Source organism: Lolium perenne, chromosome 6 (assembly GCF_019359855.2).
Source record: "Lolium perenne isolate Kyuss_39 chromosome 6, Kyuss_2.0, whole genome shotgun sequence".
Taxonomy (NCBI): domain Eukaryota; kingdom Viridiplantae; phylum Streptophyta; class Magnoliopsida; order Poales; family Poaceae; genus Lolium; species Lolium perenne.
Genome location: NC_067249.2, coordinates 57,990,371 through 58,009,904, shown reverse-complemented (window position 1 = coordinate 58,009,904; position 19,534 = coordinate 57,990,371). Strand labels below are relative to the sequence as shown.

General features: G+C 44.9%; 1 protein-coding gene across 4 annotated transcripts; it reads right to left on the bottom strand.

The window, feature by feature from the left end:
• Positions 1-22: 22 nt before the first annotated feature.
• Positions 23-5,814, bottom strand: LOC127308089 (probable protein phosphatase 2C 11). 4 transcript variants are annotated; one of them, XM_051338858.2, is made up of 12 exons: positions 5,593-5,814; positions 4,577-4,657; positions 4,305-4,441; positions 3,297-3,360; positions 3,030-3,138; positions 2,766-2,919; positions 1,554-1,679; positions 1,341-1,464; positions 1,193-1,269; positions 1,037-1,089; positions 821-875; positions 23-739 (listed from the first exon to the last, which is right to left on the bottom strand). In XM_051338858.2, the coding sequence occupies exons 3-12, from the start codon at positions 4,419-4,421 to the stop codon at positions 551-553; spliced, it is 1,068 nt and encodes a 355-aa protein (XP_051194818.1). In that variant the 5' UTR covers positions 4,422-4,441; positions 4,577-4,657; positions 5,593-5,814; the 3' UTR covers positions 23-550. The 4 variants fall into 4 exon arrangements, with proteins under 4 accessions (XP_051194818.1, XP_051194815.1, XP_051194816.1 ...); XM_051338855.2 differs by having other exon boundaries at positions 4,556-4,657; positions 5,593-5,813; XM_051338856.1 differs by lacking the exon at positions 5,593-5,814 and adding an exon at positions 4,810-4,828 and having other exon boundaries at positions 4,556-4,657.
• Between the last annotated feature and the right edge of the window lie 13,720 nt (positions 5,815-19,534).

The following is a 19,534-nucleotide window of genomic DNA, read 5'->3' as shown; positions in this document are numbered from 1 at the left end:
TCTTAAAAAAATATCAAAAAAATGCAGGAGAATAATGGTATCTCTGATGTTTCCTTGGCAAACAGCTACAAAATATATATTCTTCGCAAAGAACATAAATATATTGGAGACATTGCATGATCAGAACAACGCCAGCCCACTGACGCATGGAATGGTAATATGGATGAACGGCACAAGAATACCAACAAAAAACAACGAATGCCCCAGCTATGTTTACAACATACATAGAACAGATCAGAACAAACCAGTCACCAGATTGATGAGGTTGGAGGCCTCGATGATCAAAACCATAGCTGAAATGGTAAACTTTGGCATGACGATGAACAGGGCTGCACACCGGGATATTCTGATGTTGTACGAATCAATGTCATCTATCCCGAGTTCTCAGGAAGAATGTGCATAGCCACAGCATTGGACTGACATACAGTTGACACCCCAGCCACAGAGCGTGCACATAATTTCAGATTGACACCTTTGCATCCTTGCCAGCGTCAAGAACCATTGCAAACAGCATCACTGGGGGGAGAGCCTTTCCATTAACAACATGTACTCACTGAACCTCAGACTCTTCCTCACCTTTTGCAGATTGCTCCCCCAAGTCAGCCTTTTTCTTCTCACAAGCTCGATTTTTGAACTGCACCAAGATCATGGTCATGTTGTCACATCCGTCTCCACCAATCGTTGATGGAGCCAGGCATCTATCAAGCACTCTTTCGCACACTGCAGAAAGGCTGCTCTCCTGCAATTATTATTTTTGTTTCAGATACCGTAATCTCCTCCAAAGTACATTGTTGAGATCGGAAAATAGCTTTGCACTCACCGTGTGTATATGCTCATGGATGAAATCCACCAACTGTTGGCTTGACATGCAGTCCCTGCTCATTAAATATATTTGTTGCTTCCGTTAGGACTTAAGTGCACTAGGTAAGATGTAGCAAAGCACTTCGCTGCTAAGTTATATGCACTTGAGCTGCATATAAAACGCGAAAACAAAGACGAAAAGTATGGCAATGAAAACTGTAAGTGGAGGTCCTACCAAATGCCATCACATGCTACAACAAGAAAGTCATCATCATCGCAAAGTTCCACCTAAAAACCAGATTATATGATCTTAGAATGATAGCATAACAGAGTCACTGCAGATCATGATAAAGTACAGAATTTAAGCCAGTGCAGCATTTAGAGAGCTTACCACATTGATGTCAGGATTTGAAGTCACTATTTGCTTCTCAGGAGGCAAGAATTTATTCTGCTTAAATTCCATATCACCTACAAAAGGGTACAACTATAGGTAAGACAACAAGTGAGGTGGAACATACTAATAAGGAAGAAATGCGCACCAATTGCTCTTGATAAGTTCAAACTTCCATTTATCCGCCCCATTCGTATGAATCCTCCTGCCTTTTGTATTCTTTCTCTCTCAGCCACAAGCTCTGGCTTGTGGTCTCTGGACAAATTGTATGCCTGTCAGATGTAACACAGAACGGGCACTCTTAACTGTCAGAATATCTTCATGACTAATTACGACTAATAGGAGGCACAGAATATCATACCTGGCCACCCCTAGAAATAACACAACGAGAATCGCCAGCATTTGCCACAACAAGTTGGTTATTTCTTACTAGTGCTACACATGCTGTACTTCCACATGTTGGCCCATCAAAGTCAGAGTGGGGTCCCTAGTATAAAATTATCGATGTGAGATGGCTTAGTAGCCCAAGTAATAAACTAGGCATACATAAAGTGATAGTGAGATAATAACTGTATCTTCGGGACAAAGGAAATAACAGAAGCAGAGCCATTCCGTTTTCCTCTCAGTTTTGCAGGTGGCTAGCACTACAGCGCAGTGCATTACCTAAACAAACACCACACGAACTAATAAAACATAAATTATGTGTGGATCAGTCCACCCATATGAGGCACCTGCCAATACGTTGAATTCATATGCAGTCTGCTGACTTTCTGTGGCTATATCTTGTACTCCCTCCGTTCCTTTTTAATTGACTCGGATTTAGTACAAGATTTAGTACAAACTTGTACTAAATCCGAGTCAATTAAAAAAGAACGGAGGGAGTAGCAAATATGTTGCTGACTGATAAGCATCATAAAAACGTGGACAGTACCATGCAGTACCAACTATGAACAAAGTGTGCAGTGAAGAAACTCCATATAATTAATCAGAACACGGATGTCTGAATACTCTACCCTTTCAGTTGGGATAGCAGTATTCGAAGTGTCTTTTCTAAAGCAGTAAAGTCACTTCTTGAGGCAATGTATGGTAAAAAGAGCAATCACCAATAATTCTAGCACAGAAAGGTTATGGGTCAAAAGGTATTTGTGCTGCAGAGATCGGTGTTGCTTTTTTCGAGGAGATAAAAAAAACTTAACTTCTGGGGTTATGCGTGGTGGACAATTATATACTTTAAACAATGAAAGCAGCAAGCGATAGTTCCCTGAGAGTCACAATATCCATAAATATAGCGCAATGATTAAGCATATGATTGCAATAAGTGTACTTCAAATGAATGAGAGTGCTTCACATTTATATACTGTGAACTGTGAGAACGTTTTGACAAGACAGCCTTGAGTTTGCACAACACAGGTTTCCTTTTTTTAACATGAAGATTTGGAAATTGTTGCACCTTGCAAAGCTTAGGAAAATCAAGAATTGAACACAAATAAGATCCATAATTCAATAAGATCATATTATGTGCTCCTTGATCTTGCAAAAAAAAAATGGCGACGTAATCCCATTGCATATGTACCTCCTCAAGAGCCCAATCGTCATCTTCATTTTTTGAATCACTGCCTCTCGGAGACCAAATCAACCCTTCTATCATGCCACCGAACTTGTTTATCTTATCTCCTAGTGCAGATAGTTCTCGCCAACCTCTCTGTCCTCGCATCATCTCATCCATTCTGAAGTAAGACAACAGAATTAGTCTTTATCGTCTTGATGCTGTTAGTAACTTCAAAACAAACACTAAAGCTTTATATCATTTCATGTGATGATTTAATGACCCATATACCTAAAGAAAGCTCTATGAACAGCAGTTCCTAGGTCACCAGAAGAATATGCTTCACTTCTGAGAACCTGAGAGTGTAGATATTTTGCACAGAATTTGGCAACTACCCTTCCTGAGAAACACAAGAAATATGAGGATGAGCAACAATTGAAGTACTTGTGCTTTAATACAGTCTACATATGGCACATTTAATTTTAAATTACTTGTTTACTGAGACAGACCAAGTGAGTACAAACAGGAAAAACACTGATCTTTGCAAGTAATGCTTACCTCCATGGCCATCAAAAACACCAAAGAATGCTGTCTCATTGTCAAGATCTAGCAACGCTGAATGCTGCAGAATTGTACAGGACATTAAATAATGCACAAGACAGATTTCAGAAATGTGTTTTCCTTTTACAATAAATCAGAAATATGTTTAGTTGATATCGACAAAACTGCAGCATTTGGAAGTCATCAATAATGCTTTTATTGTGCAACAGAGAAATAGTTCAGATCACTGTGCTAAAGCATCAGCATGAACAGAAAGAATCTCTTATATAACTTTCATATTGATTCATTAGAATTTGGAAAGCTATGAATGAGAGCTTATGCACCTGATGCTGATGGTTATTAAACTGAAAGCCTGGAACTATGACAAAACCAATCAAACAATAGCAGGCCTATTATTTGTCAGTTCACTAAATGAAAAACTTCTTATATTGGAAATGGTTCTCTCTTTTCTGTTGAAAATAAAACACATGTCAGATCTTTCATGTATCCACATGGTCCTCACGGAGTTACTGCAGAAGAGAGATAATAGTGCTTCTATGCTCTCTCGGGAACTAGATTGGACAAAATCCTGGAGCAACATTATATCACTGCTGGAGTAGTGGGTGGTTGCAAATCAGGCATTTAGTTTACTGCGCTATACAGTGTCTGTTCTACACTTCTAGGGACAGCATAGAAGCACAAGTCGAAGTTCAAAACTAGAATGTGTGTGCCCACCAGACTCAAAGTATCAGCATCATTTTTAGGAATTACGATCATGATAAGAAAGCTGGATCATGACATCAAGGTTTCTATGAAGAAATGAGCTCATTGTTGTTTTGTTTTCCATTTTTTTTTTGTCTTTGTTATGTTTTGCTCTTGGTTTGGCCGATCCGGCAGCTGGTGTTTTGTACTTTTGCCATCTTAGAATTCTTCTTTTAGTACACAAAGATGCACATTAGGTCCTCGGTGTTCAATAGTGTTAAGAGACATGAAACAATGAGTATAGCTTTGGGGTAGGTAACTCACAGCATCTTCCATGCTTGCACGCCAACCTTGCATAGATGAAAGACCAAATTTGAGTTTATCATTTTCCCCATCTTCGGATAGCTTATCGGTTTTGGGAGTACTGAGGTAAACTCCCATCTTGGCAAGAAAAGAAATCTCTGCATCATCAACAAATGGAAATATATTAAAACAGTTAAACACAGGAAATTAATAAGGTCATACTGAATGGCGCCTACACCGATAGCAGCATCTATCAACAATGAACGATATACCTCTGACGTATGATGGAATACCAAAGTTATATCAAGTAGATCTGAACATTCTTAACAACATTTGTGCAATTCTTGACAGTTCCGTAGGAAGCTAGAAAATTCCTGAAGAAAATCAGAGGTCACAAAAATCATCACCAAACTGAAGAGCAAAAGCAGCCATGTACAACAAGCCCAATTTGCAACGACACAAAAAAGATGGTGTATCACTTATCAGCATCATAAACCAAACAATCGAGTGTAACTACCCAAATTACCACATAACATATGCAGAAAGTACCAATGGAGATAAAGCAGGATGGCAATAGAAGAAACGAGAACCTAACACAATCTGAGAAGTGTCATGTACCAGCAACAAGGATATATAGTCTCCTGATACCAGCTCATGATCAGCACGTTTTCTAGACTTTCATATAAGAAATTCAATCATTGTACAATAGAAATCAGAAGTCACAAGAGACAAATGCAAAGTACCAATTATGTCCTGCACGGCAGCAGAAGTAGGGTAACCCCCACAGCTACCATATAAACTAGGACACTTTAGCCAACGACCACCAATAATTGTCACAATGAATACTATGATAATTCATTTGAAAATGTAGCACTCAGTTAGAGTGAATAGAAACACCTCCTGGGAACAAATATTTTTCTGATAATGTAAGCGGCAGGTGAATTCTTAAGATGAATGAATAAAATAAGGATCCCCCCCCCCCATGACTAAGCACATTCTAAGGTAGACTAGATTCGTGCAAATCTGTCAACAACAAACAAGAAATGGCCCATCGCATACAAGCGTACAATCATGCTGACATAAAAACTATTCCCAACTCAAGTCCATAGTCCATACCACTACCTAAGAACTCCCAATTCGGCCACAAGATAGAACCCAATCCACGAACCCCGTCCCAGGATTGACCGTAATGACAACACTCAACATCCCACCTCAAGAAATCTAACATCGGCAATGGACTGCGAAGAACGAACCGCGAATACACAGGCCAAGAAACCAGCAACGAGAAAGAAACCGAACTGATTTGTACCTTGTCTGATGGCCTGACGGCTGGCGGAGGTGGAAGGTGGCGGATCCCGGCCGGGTGTGCGCGTGCCGGGTTGTCGCGGAGAGGAGATTCCGATTTGGATTTAAGCGGCGCGGGGCGGGGGAGGCGGCCCTTGCGATCGCGGAGGGGCAGCCGGGCAGGCAGGACGACGATAAGATGCAGCGTGAATGGCTTTTTTTGGTGGCTTGGTGTCGCTGCTGACAGGAATGGAATGTGAATATTCAGGCTTAACGTTCCTGTCACAAGATTTTCAGATTTTGGTTTCGAGAAGTCCAATTTACCCCCTAAATTTATCTTAAAATTCAGCTTACAATCCTCAATTTTATTTTGGTTCAACTTTCAACCCTGAATTCTAAAAATCGTTCAGAATCACCTCTTGCATTTTCTTGTCACGTAATGTATTGTGCTGGCTAAATATGTGAGCTACGAGCTCAAATTGCTTAGGTGTTTGCCAAAGGATCGAGCATCCCCGTGTTCTGCTGTGTTGCGTCCCTATTCTACTGCCTATGGGTGTGTTTGGTAGGTCGGGTCTACCCAGAAAATCTTCTCCCAACCGAGAATTTTGGTCCATCCAGTGTTTGTTTGGTCGGCTCGGTGTATCTGGGCAGTGCCCACCTCATACGGAAAACGGCCTTCAGCCCTGCCCGGTTGCGAAGCCCGAATCGAGCTTCTCACCTCATCCCGGTTGAACTCATCCCGCAGAGAACTGTAGCGTGGGCGCGTGGCCCGCGGCACCCCCCCCAGACCCCCACCCCACATCTCATTTTCCCCCAAATCCTCTCTCTCTCTTATCCCTGCACTGCCGCCGCTCACCTCGGCCGGCCGCCACTACCGCCGCTCACCTCGGCCGGCCAGCTCTGCCTCCTCCCGCCGGTCACCTCGTCGTCGACCGCCCGCCCACCTCCCGGCGGCTCCTCTCACCGGCGGCCGATCCGACTGGCCGGCGGGCGCATCGCCTCGGCCTCGCGCCGCCATGGCCTCGATCGGCCTTCACGGCCTCGGCCACGCGCCGCCTCCCGTCGAGCACCCGGCACGGCTCGCAGCCGGCGGCTCCTCTCCCCGGCGGCCGCTCCGATCGGGCCGGTCACATCGCCTCGGCCTCGCGCCGCCATGGCCTCGACCGGCCTTCACGGCCCCGGCCTCGTGACGCCACGGCCTCGGCCACGCGCCGCCTGCCGTCGAGCACCCACCACGGCCTCGCAGCGGCGCCTCCTCTCACCGGCGGCCGCTCCTCTCGCCGGCGGCGGTTTCTCAGGGACCTGATTGATTTTCGTTTTGGCTTCTAGGGACCTGATTGCTTTTACTTTTTCTGTTTGAGGTTCTTTGTGTAAAAAAATCGGACCAGCTCGGTTGAGCTTAGATTGCCTCACCAAACACCATCTCTGTTCAGCATGTGTGAGCACACCCGACCTACCAAACGTCTGGTAAAATCTCACCTGAGCTTGTATAAGGTCAGCTTGTATGGGTTGAGAATGTCTTTCTCTAGTGACCCGGGCTAACAAACACACCCTAAGTGTAGGCTAAATATCATACCTCTCTCTGTCACAATTAGCAGCACGAGACTCTAATTTTTCCATCTCTCTCAATTCTGCTCTAAATTTGCAACCGACAGTAGCAGCAGCACACCTCTCTCATGGATCAACGATGGTGTTGTCGTATTTCCCCTCCACAGCCGTTGTGCACGGCCTCAGCTTCTCCATGGCACCACGTCTCTACCAGGCACTGCGACTCTCTGAAAGAACATCTCTCACATTATGTTTTGTGTGTTTGATGTCAATATATGTGATACACTAATGTTTGTTTAAGTGGTACAGGGATTACATAGTTTCATATTTGTGTGTGTTGGATTTGGTCGGTCTGTCAAAAGTTTGCAGGAAAAATGTGGCCATGCCGGATAATCCGGGCTGGATATTGTTGAAATATCCGGCCCCCTGATTTTGGCTAAGTCGTCGAGGAAATGCAGCGCAGTATGGGGGCCGGACATTTGCCCGGATAATGTCCCGGTATTGTACCAGGGCCGGATTATCCGGGCCGGATATTTTGGAAATATCCGGCCCCCTCGTTTTTGGCTAAGGACTGGAAGAAATGTGAATCAGTACAAGGGCCGGACATTTGTCCTGGATAATGTCACACTTTTGTCCCGATGGCCGGATTATCCTGTGTGTGGGGAGGGATTATCCGGCCCTTACTTAGGCCGGAATATCCGGCCCCCCGGAAGCAGCAACGGCTCAATTTTGAGGGGAGGTATAAATACCCCCCTTCTTCTACCTTGGTTGCTTGCTCAATCATTACACAAGAAATCTGCCAAGCCACCTCCATTAGAGCCACCTCAAGAAAGTCAAGATTTGCAAGATCTCCTTCCTCCCCCAACCAAAGCTCTTGATCTTTGGAGATTCGAAGGAGAAGACACCGATCTACATCCTCACCGAAGCGTTCTTCATTTCCCCCTCTCTTGTTTGAGGGATCTCATGCTAGTGTTCCTATTTGGTTCCCTAGTTGATTTGTGTTGATGTATTGTTGTTGATTGTTGTGTTGTAACAGATTTGGGAGCCTCCAATTTGGTTGTGGATGTGTGCCCCAAGAACCTTGTAAAGGCCCGGTTTCCGCCTCGAGGAAATCCCTTAGTGGAAGTGGGCTAGGCCTTCGTGGCGTTGCTCACCGGAGATCTGAGTGAAGCCTTCGTGGCTGTTGGTTGGCTTTCGTAGCAACCACACTCCTCCAAACGTAGACGTACCTTCTTGCAAAGGAAGGGAACTACGGGAATCATCTCCGTGTCATCGCGTGCTCCACTCTCGGTTACCTCTATCCTATTCTATCTCTATATTGCTTAGATATATCTTGCTTAGTTGTTAGCCTTGTCATATAGGTAAATTCACTTAGTTGCATATCTAGAGAATTTACCTTTTGTGTCAAGCCTAAATTGAAAAAGAACTAAAAATTGGTTAGCACCTATTCACCCCCCTCTAGGTGCGGCATACGATCCTTTCAATTGGTATCGAGCCTCGGCTCTTATTTCGGCTTAACCGCCTAAGAGTATGCCGGACGAGGAGTCCTCGGAAGGGGCCGCCAAGACGGTCTCCGTGGAAGACTTCAATTCGTTGAAGTCCTCCATGGAAGCCCAAATGGAAAGCATGAAAAAGATGATTGCCGAGCTTTTGGCTCCGGCCCTTCCCAAGGCTCCTAGTGTAGAGGTAAAAGACACGGGTGCGTTAGATGAGGGAGAGGCTTCGGACTTACCCTCATCTACCAAACCTGTGGAAGGTGATAACTTAAACACTATCAAATCTCCCATTGCATCTCCTAAGGGAACTAGTGGGAGTGAGAGCTACAATCGAGTACCTCCACCTTTCCAATCCCCCGATATACCGGTTCCCCATCCCCATTTGAACATTCGGGGCGACCCACCTAAGTTTTCTATTGATAATTTCGATACTTGGCAATTTGAGTTCCGCTCTCATGTTTGTAGTGCCTCCAATGAATTATGGAGAATCATCTTGGAGGGCTTCAAGCCATACAACCCCGACAAGTTGACTAGAAGAGAAGCGGTTGATAGTCAACTCAACAACACCGCCTTGCACATGATTCAAACTAGTGTGGGGACAAAGAAATTGCATCGTGTCCGGAACTACACCACCGCCAAGGAAGCTTGGGATGGCTTGACCGCTAGTTGCATTGGAAGTGAGAGCACAAGGAGGAACAAGTATAATGCTCTTAAGAATAAAGCCGAAGGGTTCATGAGGCTACCGGATGAAGATCATGAAGACATGTATGGAAGACTTCTCACCGTTGCCGATGCCTTCCGGCTTATTGGTGCCACCCACATCAATGACTCTTGGATCAAGGAGAAGTACATTGAATGCATGATGCCATTTGTACCCATTGATGTCAAGACTCTTGTGGGGAGGGAATGCTATTCCTCTATCACCTCTCAACAAGTCGTGCACGAGATGCAAGCTCTCAAGGTGCTTGAGGAAACCTCTCATGATTCTCGCAATCGTGCTCTTGGGATGGCAAAAGGTTCCAACCTTGCCTTGGTGGTCAACTCCGTTGAAGAAGTGATTCCTCAAGAATCTTATAGGGCATCTTGGAGCGTGACCTATCCGGAAGATTTGCAATGCCACTACCATGACCACATGGCCTTCCATGCAAAGTCGTTTTGGATTGATCCGTCCAAGGCCAAGGAAGACAACATCAAGAGAAACAACAAAAGTGGGTTCACTAGCTTTGGTCCAAAGACAAGATCATGCTACAATTGTGATGACAAGCGCCACTTCATTGCCGAATGCCCCTATGAGAATAGAGAGCTTCATAATGGGAGGCTCATTCCCAAGGACAAGAGCAAAGACACAAAGGGCAAATATTTAAAAGCCCCCAACAAGAAATTCTACAACAACAAGACCAAGAAGGGCAAGAGGCCCTCAAGAATTGTGCTAGTAACAAAGGAAGAATATTCTTCTGATGAAGTGGGAAGCTCTAGTAGTGAGGAAGATGAAGAAAGCTCAAAGGAGTTGGCCGCCATCGTCACCACCAACATTCCCTCTTCATCTCTCTTTGACTCTCCCAATGAGAATCCTCATATCAAGAATGCACATTGCTTCATGGCAAGGTCCTCCTTGGACACATCTATTGTGCTATCAACTCAAGAAGAGTATACCTCCGGAGATGATGATGTTGATGATGAAGAAGATGCAACCTCTAATGGATTGGTCGCTCTTGCCTCTCTCTCCACTAACTCTTCATCACCAAGTGAATCCCCCAATGAGGTCATTCATGTGGAGGAAGAAAGTTGCCTCATGGCTAAATCCTCCGAGGTATCATCCCCTAACCCCTCTATGCCTAACTTATCTAGTGATCTAGGGGTTGATGATGCTAGTCTAAAAGTGAAACAAGAAATGCTAGAGTTTGATGATTTCATTCTCAACCTACAAGGTAACACTAAAAAGCATGTTTCAAGCCTCATGGTTCGTATAGCTCAACAAAGTGATATGCTTGAGAAAAAGGGTCAAATAGAGAGAGAAGACTCTCTTGAAATCCATGCCCTTAAAAATGCTCTTGAGGAAAGTCAAGAAACTATAGCTTCTCTTGAGGAGAGGCTAGAAACTCTTGAAGAGCCTCAAGATAAAATTAACAAGCTCACTAAAGCTAGAGATCTTGCTAGAGCTAAGTCTAAAGTGCTTATAAAGGAAAAGGCCAAATTTGGTGTTGATCATGAGAAACTTGTGAAGGATCTAGATGAACTAGACAAGGCTCACAAAGCCTTGAAGAGTGAATACTCTCTCCTCCCCGAGTCTTATGAGCAACTTCAAATTAGGCTTGCTTCATATGACATACCTAGTACCTCTACTCCTTCATGTGATCATGCAAATATAATTGAGGAAAATGCTAGGTTGAAAGATGAACTTTCTAGGACCTCCTCTCCCCAAAGTAAACTTTCCTTGGATGATCTTTTGAGTAAGCAAAGGTCAAACAATGGGAAGGAGGGACTTGGTTTTAATACCAAGGCTAAAAAGGCAAACAAGAAAAAGACCAAGCCCGCACATGAGAAAGCTAATGGTGAACCCCGAAAGGGCAACACCATTAATGATGATGGTGTGGGAATAGATAACCCTCACTATGTTCTCTTTAAAGATTATTATGGTGATGTCTATGCTAAATATGTTGGTCCTTATGATGGTTATGTTGCTTGGTCTATTTGGGTTCCAAAGACCCTTGTTGCTAACAAAAGAGGACCCATTGAAAAATGGGTACCTAAATCCAAGAATTGATCTCATGTAGGACTATGCCACGGAGGTTCAAAATGGGTACTTGATAGTGGATGTACAAGTCATATGACCGGCGGCAAGAACCTCGTCAAGGAGTTGAGGCCCAACATAAATAATATCACCGTCTCCTTTGGCGATAATTCTACATCCGAGGTATTGGGTTTTGGCAAGGTTGTGGTTGCACACAACATTACTCTTGTGGATGTCATGCTTGTCAAAACCCTTGGTTACAATTTGCTTTCCGTTTCCGCCCTTGGCAAGATGGGTTTCGCCGTCTTTATTGATAATGATATTGTGGTCCTCTTGTGGAGCAAGACTCTAAAAGTCGCTTTCGTTGGGTATCGCGAACATAACTTGTATGTGGTGGACTTTTCGGGGACCACCACTTCAAGTGCGATGTGCCTATTCGGAAAGGCGGATGTGGGTTGGTTGTGGCATCGCCGCCTAGCCCATGTCAACATGAGAACTTTGCAAAGTCTTCACAAGGGGAACCATATTGTGGGACTAATGGAAAATGTGTCTTTTGCCAAAGATCGTGTTTGTAGGGCTTGTGTTGAAGGCAAAATGCATGACTCTCCGCATCCAAGCAAGACTATCATCTCTTCCAAGAGGATCTTGGAGCTCCTTCATGTGGATCTCTTTGGTCCTGTTACTCATGCAAGTCTTGGTGCGAAGAAACATTGCTTGGTGATAGTTGATGATTACTCAAGATACACTTGGGTCTACTTTCTCAAGACGAAAGATGAGACTCAACAAATATTCATTGACTTTGCTACCGAGGTGCAACACCAACACAACCTCCTCATTATGGCAATAAGAAGTGACAACGGCTCCGAGTTCAAGAACTATACACTCAATGATTTTCTTAGTGATGAGGGGATTCGACATCAATATTCCGCTGCTTACACCCCTCAACAAAATGGTGTTGCGGAGAGGAAGAACCGGACTCTTATGGATATGGCAAGATCTATGATGGCGGAGTATAAATCCCGCTATAACTTTTGGGCGGAAGCCATCTCCACCGCTTGCCACTCCTCTAACCGGCTCTATCTCCGCAAGGGCTTGAACAAGACTCCATATGAAATACTCACCGGGAACAAGCCTAATATCTCATACTTCAAGGTGTTCGGGTGTAAGTGTTTCTACAAAATCAAAGGGGTTCGTTTGTCTAAATTTGCTCCTAAAGCTTTGGAGGGTATATTTGTTGGTTACGGTGCCGAATCTCACACTTATAGAATCTTTGATGTATCCTCCGGGATTATCATTGAATCTTGTAGTGTGAAGTTCGAAGAAAATGATGGCTCCCAAGTGGGGCAAGTTGATGTTTGTGCAGGTGATGAAATACCTCAAGATGCCATAGTAAGAATGGGTGTGGGATTTTTCCGCCCCATTGAGGGACACGGTGTGGCGTCTCGGGAAGAACTATGCTCTACCACGGTGGAGCCCTCATCTTCTCAACATCAACAAACCTTACCTAGTGAAGCAAATGATGCACCAACCCAAGAACAAGAACAAGACCCTCCCTCTTATGTGCAAGATCAAGGACAAGATCAAGGTCAAGATCAACCAATCATTCATAATGGCTCCAATGAGGATCCAATCAACTCTTGCCCTTCTCCGAACATTGTTCAAGATCAAGCACATGAGATTGAGCAACCCCAAGCAATTGAGGAAGCTCAAGTTCAAGGTCAAGACGGGGACCCAAATGATCAAGTTGATCAAGTGACACCTCCAAGGCCTAGAAGAACCAAGGAGGAGATCGAGGCCCGTCGTTTAGCAAGAAGAGAGAGGACCCTTGAAATTCGTGGACACACTCATGACAAGGTCCTTGGTGATGTTCGAGCAAAAGTCTCCACAAGAAGGCAATTGGCTAACTTTAGCAATCATCATGCTTATATCTCCGTAGTGGAACCCAAGAAAGTGTTTGAAGCCCTTGAAGATTCGGATTGGGTGGAAGCTATGCATGAGGAACTCAACAACTTCAAGCGCAACAAAGTGTGGACCTTAGTAAAGAAGCCAAAGGAGTGCCGCAATGTTATAGGCACTAAATGGATATTCAAGAACAAGCAAGATGAGTTTGGAAATATTGTGAGGAACAAGGCAAGATTGGTGGCTCAAGGTTTCTCTCAAGTTGAAGGGATTGACTTTGGAGAGACCTATGCTCCCGTGGCTCGTCTTGAGTCCATCCGTATCCTTCTTGCTTATGCATCGCATTATAACTTTAAGTTACAACAAATGGATGTGAAGAGTGCATTTCTTAATGGTCCCTTGCATGAAGAGGTGTATGTTAAGCAACCCCCGGGGTTCGAGGATCTCAACTTTCCTAACCATGTCTACAAGCTTGATAAAGCACTTTATGGTCTCAAACAAGCTCCTAGAGCTTGGTACGAGCACCTTAAGGAATTGTTGGTAGACCGTGGGTTTGATGTTGGGCTAATCGACCCCACTCTTTTTACTAAGAGGGTCAATGGGGAGCTTTTCGTTTGCCAATTATATGTTGATGATATTATATTTGGCTCTACTAACAAAGCTTTCAATGATGAATTTTCAAAGCTTATGACCGATAGGTTTGAGATGTCTATGATGGGAGAGATGAAGTTTTTCCTTGGTTTTGAGATCAAGCAATTGAGAGAAGGAACCTTCATCAATCAAGCAAAATATCTCCAAGACATGCTCAAGAGGTTCAAGATGACCGAGTTGAAGGGTGTGGCCACTCCGATGGTTACCAAATGTCATCTTGCACTAGATCCCAATGGTAAAGAGGTGGATCAAAAGGTATATCGCTCCATGATTGGATCCTTGCTTTACCTTTGTGCATCTAGACCGGACATAGTGTTGAGTGTTGGTGTGTGTGCAAGGTATCAAGCTTCTCCTAAGGAGAGCCATATGATGGCTCTCAAAAGAATCTTTCGATATTTGGTTGATACCCCAAGATATGGTATTTGGTACCCCAAAGGCTCAAGTTTTATTCTCAATGGATACACCGATGCGGATTGGGCGGGTGACAAGGATGATAGGAAATCAACTTCCGGGGCTTGCCAATTCCTTGGTAGGTCCTTGGTGTGTTGGTCTTCTAAGAAGCAAAATTGCATATCTCTCTCCACCACCGAAGCCGAATATGTTGCCGCCGCAAGTGGATGCACTCAATTGTTATGAATGAGGCAAACTTTAAAGGAATACGGTGTCATTTGTGACAAAGTGCCTCTATTATGTGACAATGAAAGTGCCATCAAGATTGCCTATAATCCGGTGCAACATTCAAGAACGAAGCATATTGAGATCCGGAATCATTTCATTAGGGATCATGTTGCCCGTGGTGATATTGAGCTTATCTATGTTCCTACCAAAGATCAACTTGTCGATATATTCACGAAGCCTCTTGATGAAGCAAGGTTCACTTATTTGAGGAATGAGCTAAATATCATCGATTCAAGGAGTATAGCTTGACCATCTTGCAAACACACCTTCGTCTCAAAACTTTATTTGGTTTAGATGTGGGCATGGAAATAGGGGGAGTGCGGTTTAAATTATTGAGCTATCCCTCCCCCCATAATGCCAACATTAAAGATTTCATTCTCGTTATATCATATGTTGATATGTGAGCTTAAATGATGAGTATTGGTTTGGACCCAAGATATATCTTCGCGGTGCCATACCATAACACTCATATATGGTGGCCTAGGCCACCACACTCTTCTTCGTGAAGAGTTGGAGTTGTTTGGTTTTTCATTGGATTTTATTGACATCTCCATGTTCTTATGGGAAATCACTCTAGTTTGGCCTTATTTGCTCATATCTTGCAAACTTGAGTGACCATGTACCATTAACAGTTTGTATCTTCTAAAACCTAAGCCTACTCGCTCCTATAAGCCATTTCCATCTTGCTCATTTGTCATGTTTGGTAAAAACTTGGAGTTTGAGGTTTTTCGGTCGGATGATCTAGGTTGCTCCATCTTATTGGTAAATTTGCACCTTATATGTGACGGGATACATTATTGCATCGCATATGGGTCATGCAAATAACCAACGAAAGATGGGCCGGATTCACGGCGATTCTGGAATTTTCCAGAACCCCGGATAATCCGGCCCCAGGCGACCCCAGAAAATCCGCCCCAGCCGGATTATCCGCCCTAAGCTAGGGCCGGATTATCCGGCCTGGGCAGATCTTGAAAGGGTTGAGGTCGAGGCCGCGGGGGGTCAAACGGTTCACACCTCCCCCCCCCACGCGCCTCTCTCCTCTTTTTCCTCTCAAGACCGCCAGATCTCCTCCTCCTCGCTGGAGACGCTCCGTCCGCCCCCTCTCAGAGTTCTTGGGTGGATCGGGTGCATCTCCTCCCTAGCTACCTTCTCCTCCAAGCGGTTTCCACAATGGATGTGGGTATGATTCACAATCTCTAACCCTAGATGTTGTGTTTTATATGTGCTATTTTCTTGGTGGAATTGGTGTCTAGTTGTTCCAAATCACGTGTAGTGTACTCCTCTTGCATGCTATGAGGCCGATCTAGTCTTAGACAAGTTTTTGATTGAAAAACTGCACATCTCGCAGGGCCGGATTATCCGCCCCCCGAGCAGGCCGGATTATCCGGCCAGGCCGGATTATCCGCCCCCAGGGGACACCGGATTATCCGGCCTGGAGCTTCATCGCCGCTGCAGTTTTTGCTTCAATCTATCATGTCTAGATTTGTACCGACTTATAGCATGTTTCTCGAGTATATTACTGTATCTTACATGACTTATGAGCATTACCTTCTCTTTGCTACCCGCCTTTGCTTCTCACAGGTGGTGCTTCTCGGGGTGGTCGGAGACGCTCAAGGCATGATCGATCTAGTGACGAGCTTGCACCCAATGCACCTCGCAAGTCCGTTGCTTCAAGGCGGAAGAACAAGGAAGTGAGGGAGAATTACAAGGCCATGGATCCAGTCTCTTATTCCGCTATCCGCTTGAAGAACTGGTATGAAGATGTTCCAAGGGATGAAGAGATAGAGGGCAGGAGATACTGGTGCATGGAGCAAATGTTCATCTACAAGGACATCTATGAGCCCATGAAGAATCTGAGACCCATGCAAGCTATCGATGTGGACATTCTGGCTGCAAACAATCACTTTGAAGATGCAATCTGGGTAGCTGGAAGAATGGGCTTGCATGATATCATGAAGATTCAATGTGACTATAGCCCAGATTTGGTGAAGCAATTCTTTGCCACTTTGGCAATCAAGAAAGATGAGGAACGCACTATGGAATGGATGACTGGCTCCACTCACTGCAGTGCCACTCTGCGCCGTTTTGCTGGTATTCTTGGAGTTCCTGTTGATGAGGGTCGTCGTCTTCATGGACCACAACAGACAGATAAGAATGCTCTTGTGGATCTCTATACCTCAGCGGGAAGAATTGGTTATACTAAGGGGCTGCTCCTCATATACAGTCAGTTGCTCCGGTTCTTTCGTGCAACCATTTGCCCAAGTGGTGGTAACAATGATGCTCTCCGGGGAGCCCTGGTGGACCTTATGCACCTCAGCTATAAGTGTGCTCGTGATGGTAATGAGGAACGGGGCTACTCTCTTGATATCATGGACTTTATCTTCCATGAGATCCGTGATGCCATGGTCTCTCGGACCACCATACCATATGCACCCTACATCCAGCTTCTCATCAACAACTCTGTGGCTGTGAATAGTGAAGATTTGAGTGGGTATCCGTTGGTGAAGCACCATGTCAAGAAGGCCTACAAGCTTAAGCCAGTCTCTTCAGCTATACCTGCACCTGACAGTTTCATGGGTGATGCTCGTTCTAGTGGTGTTGCTCCTGCTCGTCATCCTGATGTCCCGGCTATGAGGAAGCAAGTGACCCGGCTTAGTTGGTTTCAGCGTCACATCCTTTGCATGAACATTGAGATCCATAAGGAGAACTATGCAGCTAGCCGAGAGCGTTCTGAGATTAAGCATACTCAAAGGTTATTCTACACAAGCTCAGTGGTGATCAAGGTCCCCCGCCTCAGCCTCCAGCTCACCAGGGTTACAGTGGATGGCACTCTGCACAGGTTCCATGGAGTGATCTTGATGATTGCCTTCAAAGGTCCAACACCTCTCGTCGTTCTCCGGATGCACCTGACACTGATGAAGAAGAAGAAGATGAAGAAGAAGAGGCGCAAGAGTCCGATGATGATTATGCCTCCGAGTGATCCCCATGGGGCGAGTAGCATCGCGCTTGTCCCCTTTTTGGCGTCTCGATGCCAAAGGGGGAGAAGCGTTCTATTAGGAACTCTTTCGGGGATTTGCATGGTTTGGGCACAAGCATATGCGTTTATCATTCCTTTATTGCTTGTGTCCTCTTATTTGAACTATTTGCTTTGGTTGTGTTCCGTTTCCGTTTAAAACTATGTGCTATGTGGTGTGAGACATTGTTATGGTTTTCGGATTTCTATTTGTTGAGATCAAGGATATTACATTATGTGTGATGCTATATCTCCGTATTATATATCTACACATGGGTATGATTTCTTACATCCTATCTCAACTTCATATGTGTCAATGTCTAGTGTTAGAGCTCATGTTGGATATCTCTTGTGATGAGGCACCATACTCCTATGTGTTGTGTATTTGTATTCAAATGCAAATTACTTAGATGCACACATGTAGGGGGAGTGCCTCTATGGTTTTCCATCATGCTCGTCTCTTTAGTGATTCCTTTGCAAATCCGTATATTGTCATCAAACACCAAAAAGGGGGAGATTGAAAGAACATCTCTCACATTATGTTTTGTGTGTTTGATGTCAATATATGTGATACACTAATGTTTGTTTAAGTGGTACAGGGATTACATAGTTTCATATTTGTGTGTGTTGGATTTGGTCGGTCTGTCAAAAGTTTGCAGGAAAAATGTGGCCAGGCCGGATAATCCGGGCCGGATATTGTTGAAATATCCGGCCCCCTGATTTTGGCTAAGTCGTCGAGGAAATGCAGCGCAGTATGGGGGCCGGACATTTGCCCGGATAATGTCCCGGTATTGTACCAGGGCCGGATTATCCGGGCCGGATATTTTGGAAATATCCGGCCCCCTCGTTTTTGGCTAAGGACTGGAAGAAATGTGAATCAGTACAAGGGCCGGACATTTGGCCGGATAATGTCACACTTTTGTCCCGATGGCCGGATTATCCGGGGGGGGGGGGGGGCGGATTATCCGGCCCTTACTTAGGCCGGAATATCCGGCCCCCCGGAAGCAGCAACGGCTCAATTTTGAGGGGAGGTATAAATACCCCCCTTCTTCTACCTTGGTTGCTTGCTCAATCATTACACAAGAAATCTGCCAAGCCACCTCCATTAGAGCCACCTCAAGAAAGTCAAGATTTGCAAGATCTCCTTCCTCCCCCAACCAAAGCTCTTGATCTTTGGAGATTCGAAGGAGAAGACACCGATCTACATCCTCACCGAAGCGTTCTTCATTTCCCCCTCTCTTGTTTGAGGGATCTCATGCTAGTGTTCCTATTTGGTTCCCTAGTTGATTTGTGTTGATGTATTGTTGTTGATTGTTGTGTTGTAACAGATTTGGGAGCCTCCAATTTGGTTGTGGATGTGTGCCCCAAGAACCTTGTAAAGGCCCGGTTTCCGCCTCGAGGAAATCCCTTAGTGGAAGTGGGCTAGGCCTTCGTGGCGTTGCTCACCGGAGATCTGAGTGAAGCCTTCGTGGCTGTTGGTTTGGCTTTCGTAGCAACCACACTCCTCCAAACGTAGACGTACCTTCTTGCAAAGGAAGGGAACTACGGGAATCATCTCCGTGTCATCGCGTGCTCCACTCTCGGTTACCTCTATCCTATTCTATCTCTATATTGCTTAGATATATCTTGCTTAGTTGTTAGCCTTGTCATATAGGTAAATTCACTTAGTTGCATATCTAGAGAATTTACCTTTTGTGTCAAGCCTAAATTGAAAAAGAACTAAAAATTGGTTAGCACCTATTCACCCCCCCCTCTAGGTGCGGCATACGATCCTTTCACTCTCCCATCTCGCCGACCCTGCACTGTCTATCGAATCCTCCACATGTGATGTAGAGGGCAGACGCCATAGCCTTGTATTGTTGTCCGGCGGAGGCACCCCTCTGTGGTCGCCATGGCCTCGTTCCAGGGAGGAAGATGATCGTGATGAGGCACGAGGGGAGCATGCGATATG